Source organism: Olea europaea, unplaced genomic scaffold (genome assembly GCF_002742605.1).
Source record: "Olea europaea var. sylvestris unplaced genomic scaffold, O_europaea_v1 scaffold2854, whole genome shotgun sequence".
In the NCBI taxonomy this organism is placed as follows: Eukaryota; Viridiplantae; Streptophyta; class Magnoliopsida; order Lamiales; family Oleaceae; genus Olea; species Olea europaea.
The window spans coordinates 21,626-28,121 of NW_019247060.1; the positions used below are offsets into that span (position 1 = coordinate 21,626).

Here is a 6,496-nt window from a genome sequence, read left to right on the forward strand (position 1 = left end):
CCCTCCCACGTACCCACCCCAATTCGGACCTTTTTAAGATCAAGGAAATAGTAAATCCCAAGTTTCCTCTATCCTGCCGACTAATAAATGACCATAGATCCAACCATCCTCACGGGGACCTGACCCCGTCACAAATTAAGTGCATCTAATGCAATCCAATGGCTATGAGACAAAAAACAGTTCATGCTATTGATCAAAACAGTTACACCATAACATACTTGAGAAAATCAATCCATTTCTACAAAACATTGAGAATTAGAATGCTGAACCAAGACATGGCTCGATCAAATTAGTTATGGTCTCTATTACTAACTATTTGAAGTAATTCATGTCGAATACTTATCAATTAATATATTTGTCAGCATTTTTTTTTTAAAAACAAAACTTTTTAAAATCCGCAGTTCAACAATGCTAGTGATTTACTAGTCGAATCAATAACCTAATATTATATTTGTATCAACGCTTGAGATGAGACGCCGATTCTATAAGTGATAACTACATTTGATTGGAAGCATGAAATTGGCATGAAAAATAAATAAATTATAGATAATTCAATTGCCTAGAACATATTTGCATGAAATATGTCAATTAAATGTGTTTTATTGATTTAATTTTCAATCTAAAAAATATTATATTTATCCATTTTTTATTAGTGGGTAGATGAAAAATAGTAGATAGATGAGAGTGAGAGTGAATTCCCTAGAAAATAAAATCCTACCCTCCCTAGAAAAAATAATATCTTTGGTTTTGAAGAAAATATGGTCACGTAATCAAAAGTAGAAAAATATTTTTTTATGAAAAAATGAAAGTAAATGGCACAAAAATTAAAATTTAGATAAAAAAAATATATTTTTCATGAAAAATATTGGCAATCAAACAAATTACTTTCCTCTTTATTTTCATTAGTTAGATGGAAAGTGGAAACAAAATTTAAGTATATACCCCTAAACTCTTAGGCCATTCCAAATGAACCCTGACCGAGGCCATATCTATAAATAACCCAAATAAGGCGCGCTCAAATTCACTACTAGCACTACGCTCTGGCTTTGAAGTCTTGCGAGATGACGTCATCACCACCTCTGCCCGATGCTCAACTCGCTCCTGACTCGGACACTGAGTCCAAGCTACCTGCTCTCATCTACGGTATATACTTATGTATTTTGCCTGTGTGTAGACTGTACAATGTGTGTAGTTTTAAATTTAAATAGCACACATCTTTTGCTCGATTGTAATATTTTCCGCAGATACGTAGAGATCGACGCTATTTGGATATATATAAAGCAAGGAACTAAAGAATTCTGACCTTCGAATTTCGTTTGTGGCAAAAATATAATTACCGTTCTCCGTCAAAATTCACGTTGTATTTAGTGTTGCGTGGTTAGTTTGATATTTAGGCAGGATCGTCTAATTTATAAAATGATTGGAGTCAATATTTCTCCGTAGGAAATTCAAGTTTAAAATAGAATTGGAGGAACTCAAACAAATATGAGTGTGATTTGTTGGAGTTCGGATGCTAACATAAAAAATTAATGTGAACAAACACAGATTTGAAGTGGTTGAGGGCCTTCATCTGTATTAGCAAATGTTTTGAAATTGCAGAATATAAATTATGAGACCATAATTGGCAGGTGTATTTCTCTGCTCTGATTGTAAAGACAGCAGTTGATTCTCCTTTTCTTCCATAAATAATTTCTAGAGGATAAGCTTAATAGTTAACGTTATGGATTTTTGCATGCATACCTATATCATTTTCCTTCACAATGGAGCTGTTACATCAGACTCAATGATTTCTTAAAGCAGTTGAAAATATAACATCACTAAGCTGCCATTCTGACTTCGTTGATCTTTTCATCCACGAGTATGATAGCCTCTGGAGGAGGACATTGAATGCTTTGTCATAGTAGTGTTTTATTTACTATTTTTAGGCTTCAAAACCCAGATGTAGGTCAAGTTGACTGCTTAAGCCACTGGTTAATCTTTTAGAATCATTCTATAAACAAGCAAAAATTTAATCGGATGAGCTACCATGAACGAGGTTACATGTTTCAGATAAATTCTGTGAAAAAAAAATATATATATATAATTTAGACGAGATAATCACTGCACAATAATACACTTCTTAGCATTATATTCTGGTGGTGTTATAGATGTCACTGACTTTCTAATGCTGAAAGAAAGAAATCTCAGTCTGTTTCTGGATATCCTAATTATGTAGCTTCTTAAGGCCGTTGATGAAATGTACTTAGTAATTAGATCGACATTTGATTTTAATTGCTCACAGTTTCTTCTTCGTTATATTCTCTATGTATCTACTGAGAAGAATTGTTGGTCATATGATGAACACAGATCTCTCCCAGCAGGTGCAAGTTGCAATGGAGAACATGCTTAAAATGACAAAGTGAGTCAAACAAGCAGTTTTAACCAAAATTATATATGTTCGCTTTCATCTGTTGAAAAATCTTAACTAAAAAACGTCAGATTAGCAAGTTTTAAACAAATTTATATATGTTCATTCTCATCTGTTGAACAATTTTAACTAATAAATGTCAGATTCACAAAATTTAGTGCCTCTTCTCAAATGAAAGCATAGAAATTGGTTTTTTCACTACCTCTACTTCAATCCTCTTGATGCTCTCACTCTTCAGAATATTTCTAGTTTTCATAGACTAAAAATGTCCTATCATATAAGTTTTAGCCCACATTTCACCTATTGTTGTCATTTCCAAGCTGCTGGTTTTCAACTTTTAGCCCTTGAATTTTTGCCCTCTTTTTTCATCACATTGCATGGCTGTCAGTAAAATTCTAAATTCTCTTCTATTGTTGTCTTCTTTGGTATTGGTAAAATTATTGGGAGAGTTGTCGAATATTTCGTATAGAACAACAAAAAATTTACAATTGTCACTTCAGAATTTATCTCAACTTATACAAACTTTACAGGGAAATCGATCAGAACTCTGCTGAAATACTAGAAGATATAGAAAAGTCCAAAGACTCTGCTCTCCAGAGAAAGAAAAACTTAGAAGAAGAGAAGGAGCATTTTCAGAAAGCTGCTTTTGCTGTTCTAAACATGCTTAACAGAGATCTCAACTGAAGCTCTAATGTTGGCCATTTGTCTTCAATCTTGACTTGTAAATTTCAAGCTTGTGTATTTTGTTTATGTGTACAAGTATCTGGTTCATCATCCTGTTCTTTTCTTGCTCTATACTCATTGAAAAATATTAATTTCATGTAGTAGCATATTCTCAAGGTGGCTGTTCTCAAAATATGTATAAGTGATCGTTATCTCTTAAAACACTTAAATCTTCCACTAGGGAGCCATCGGCAATAAGAACTGTGGTTCCTCTTTTCCCCAACTTCCTTTCTGCATTCACCAAAAATATCTTAGCCGAAGGTAAAAATCATTGAGGTCTTCTTTTCTCCTACCTTTCTACTCGTTCAGTATCAGGTTAAAAATGTCTCTTTGTGTGTGTGAGTGAGTGAGAGAGAGAGATTTGGATTAGAAAGGAACAATGCAACTACGATGATTTCTAGATTTTCGTGGACAGTGTCGCTACAAAAGTTTAAGTTTATTTCCAGGTCCCTTTGCCCATGAGTAGTCTATTTTCTTAGAATACTATGTTACGATGGTGCTCACCTGCTAATGTCAGAAGATCTTCCATTGAATCAGGCAGATGTGCTAGTTTTCCCCCATTTTCTTCTTCTTCTTGTTTGTCGTCTGGATGATGCCCGTGGAGTACGACCCTTGCAGGAATTGTACTTGATGATGCATAAAATGTAGGGATGCCTGCAAAATAGATTGAAGAAGAATTTATGTTGTAGTTGGGTGATGTATCACGACAGATCACTTCTGCAAATTATCTCATAATTGACATGATTCTGCATTATTCACTTTTGTTTTTCCCTTGCCCTAAATTGCATGCTTATGAAATTACAGATTCAGACATAGAGTGCGATTCACTTATTTGTCAATTAAAACATTTGGTTTGGCATTTGATTGAACTAGCCGAGGAAGAGTAGTAGTCAACTGGAAGTATCTAGGTTGGCATTCCTCATACACCCCATTTAAGGTAGTTAAGGGAGTAGAAGGTAGATGGAAAATACAATTCTCCCTTCATTAAAAAGTTGCAGGCAGTCCTATTAAACTCTTTTTATCTATTTAATGATGAACCAGTCACTTGACCAGTGATTTAGCTTCTTTAAGTCATTTGCAGGACAACTGAAAGTTCCCATTTTCTACAGAATATAGTAACACTACATTTTTATTACATCTTCCAAGTAATTTGTATACTTCATTAGCTGCACACTTTTCAAAATGCACTCCGTACTTTATGCACACAAATAAAGCAACTGTTTCAAATGAATTGAGAGCTTACTGTTTGATTCTTGGTTCAGTCCCCCATAATTTTGTGGTTCATGTATTGTTTGTATGGCCTGAAATGAACAAATGGTTCATTTGTATCATTAGAAAAGTATTTCATTGCATTTAGCATCAAGCATTAATAACTACTTTAATGGAAAGTCAGTTGTTTGGACTTCTCATTAGATTGTGCAAAACAAAAAAGAAAAGAAAGATAAAAACCTCAAAGTTTGAGTCAGCCAGATATTCTTCTACAAATGGTATCTCCTCTAGCTCCTCCTTCTTTAGGCCTCTCAAATGCTGAGAATTGGAAATGTTAGTAGGTTTATACTTCTGTTCAATGCTTGGTAATTTGAGGATGCTGTTCTAGAAGAGAGAAGATGATTCCAAGAAATGACCAACAATGCCATGACAGTATTATTCACTAGAGTGTAAGATGCATAATTCTTACTAATAGGGAAAATAATGATCTTTAATGCATTAATGAATTCCTAAGTTTTAGAATTCTAACCTGAAGAAAATTAGAGATAAAAATCTTCCCATCTTCACTAAGCGGCTGCACCAGTTGCTTGAAATGATTATGACTAATCCGAATGACCTGAGAAAGCCTCTTTGTTCTAACTGTGAAAGGTTGAGGAATATTGAAGATCACCCCAATTTCTCCAAGCATACTTGGGGACATTAATTTTGAGAGGAACTGCAAAAGATCCAAGTTAACTTTGTCTATCAGGAAAGAAGTTACTTTTAGATTTAGCATTTACGGATGATAGATTTTTTACTTAGTTCTGCTAAGTTAACTTTATCATATTTTTGATTAACCAAAAGCCGAGAAAAATATTACTGTACAACCTGGTGAAATGAATTTTTTGTTTACATACTCTTAAAAACTCTTCTATTTCAAAGGTCAAAACGAATTCTGTTCCCTTTTTACTAGCTACAATCTTCGACATGTTTCTTTCTTATACATTATCACAAGATGGAAACATATATGTGGTATTCTACATTGTTGACTTTTTTATCTCTCTTTATTTTCTCAACAGATTTTGGACATCTTGATTAATGCCAGACAAGGCATGGTTTTCATGAAGAAATTTCATCAATTGTCGCATGATATCCCAGTAAGATGATCAGGCCCAATATATACACTTGCTTTATTCATTCTATTGTCTTTTAAATGAGTTTGATCTTACATGGTCTTGAATTCTAATTGCTACTTATTGATGTCTTCCCTTGTAAGCTAAATAAACAAATGACCTACTGAAGCATATTGTTTTCCCAAATAAACAATTCAGAAACTTACCTGTTCAGTTCCATTCTTGTGTGTTATTACGTCCTGCAGAATTAGATTTGTCAGCTATGCATACAGGATTAATGATGATTGAAAATGTGATGAGAATATTCTATACCACTGCTCCAGATACTATAATGTAGAAATCTGTTGGTATTTCATTTTGTATGATAATATCCATTTTGGGGGGATAATATTCTGCTCTCATCTCTGGAACCTGTGGAGCAAATATGTAGACATTTGTGATGGAGAAGAGTTCCACTTCAAAACATCAAAATCTCTATAATAATGCCACCATGTTCTCTCAACTTCTTACTCTTAGGTGTCAATTATAATAGAAAATATATATTAAGATAGGCCATAGATCAGTCCATAATATGTGATAATTAGATATAATTATGATGATAGGAAAAGAACATTACCAACTGAACAATAAAGTCTTCAGATACTCCTTTGAAAAGGTAGGAATTTTCTACTGTATTGCGGAAGAGATGATGAGCGATGCCAGATCTGATTGCCTTTGGCAAGTCTTGCAGCACTTCTTCTTGCTGAAGTTCTGCTGTTTTGAACTTAAGCGTCACATGTGCTAGCATTTGTTCCTTTAAGCCTTCTGGAAGTCGATTCTTGCTTGCATATCGCAGGATCTCATGGATGGAATCCCTCTTCAAAACCACCATTAAACAGAATTATATTGCTGTGAACGTTTCTGAGATATATGTACTAACGTAAATCTGAACAAGCACTATTTTTAGGAGGATTGAAACAATGAAAAGTGATTTGGTATGTCTTTGATCTTTGAATTATAGAAAAATGTAAAATAAAAGAAGATTTAAATTTATTGCATCAGAATA

General features: G+C 33.7%; 2 protein-coding genes across 2 annotated transcripts; one reads left to right on the forward strand and one right to left on the reverse strand.

Annotated features, from left to right (window-relative positions):
* Positions 1-1,039: 1,039 nt before the first annotated feature.
* On the forward strand, positions 1,040-3,110 carry LOC111384142. The gene is made up of 3 exons (XM_023008395.1): positions 1,040-1,143; positions 2,347-2,398; positions 2,938-3,110. Exons 1-3 carry the CDS (start codon positions 1,062-1,064, stop codon positions 3,089-3,091), a joined length of 288 nt encoding a protein of 95 aa, XP_022864163.1. The 5' UTR covers positions 1,040-1,061; the 3' UTR covers positions 3,092-3,110.
* LOC111384141 (potassium channel KAT3-like) lies at positions 3,065-6,468 on the reverse strand. The gene is made up of 8 exons (XM_023008394.1): positions 6,068-6,468; positions 5,764-5,862; positions 5,658-5,690; positions 4,869-5,054; positions 4,580-4,657; positions 4,374-4,431; positions 3,635-3,784; positions 3,065-3,361 (listed from the first exon to the last, which is right to left on the reverse strand). The coding sequence occupies exons 1-8, from the start codon at positions 6,320-6,322 to the stop codon at positions 3,258-3,260; spliced, it is 963 nt and encodes a 320-aa protein (XP_022864162.1). The 5' UTR covers positions 6,323-6,468; the 3' UTR covers positions 3,065-3,257.
* Between the last annotated feature and the right edge of the window lie 28 nt (positions 6,469-6,496).

What these genes read in the sequence shown, in the direction of transcription:
- LOC111384142 (XM_023008395.1), top strand. Translation starts at nt 1,062, where the DNA reads ATGACGTCATCACCACCTCTGCCCGATGCTCAACTCGCTCCTGACTCG. An exon ending in GCTACCTGCTCTCATCTACG is followed by an intron (nt 1,144 to 2,346) that starts GTATATACTTAT and finishes TGATGAACACAG; the next exon opens with ATCTCTCCCAGCAGGTGCAA. An exon ending in AACATGCTTAAAATGACAAA is followed by an intron (nt 2,399 to 2,937) that starts GTGAGTCAAACA and finishes CAAACTTTACAG; the next exon opens with GGAAATCGATCAGAACTCTG.
- LOC111384141 (XM_023008394.1), bottom strand. Translation starts at nt 6,322, where the DNA reads ATGGTGGTTTTGAAGAGGGATTCCATCCATGAGATCCTGCGATATGCA. An exon ending in AAGACTTTATTGTTCAGTTG is followed by an intron (nt 5,863 to 6,067) that starts GTAATGTTCTTT and finishes TTTGCTCCACAG; the next exon opens with GTTCCAGAGATGAGAGCAGA. An exon ending in AGATCTTCTGACATTAGCAG is followed by an intron (nt 3,362 to 3,634) that starts GTGAGCACCATC and finishes TGGTGAATGCAG; the next exon opens with AAAGGAAGTTGGGGAAAAGA.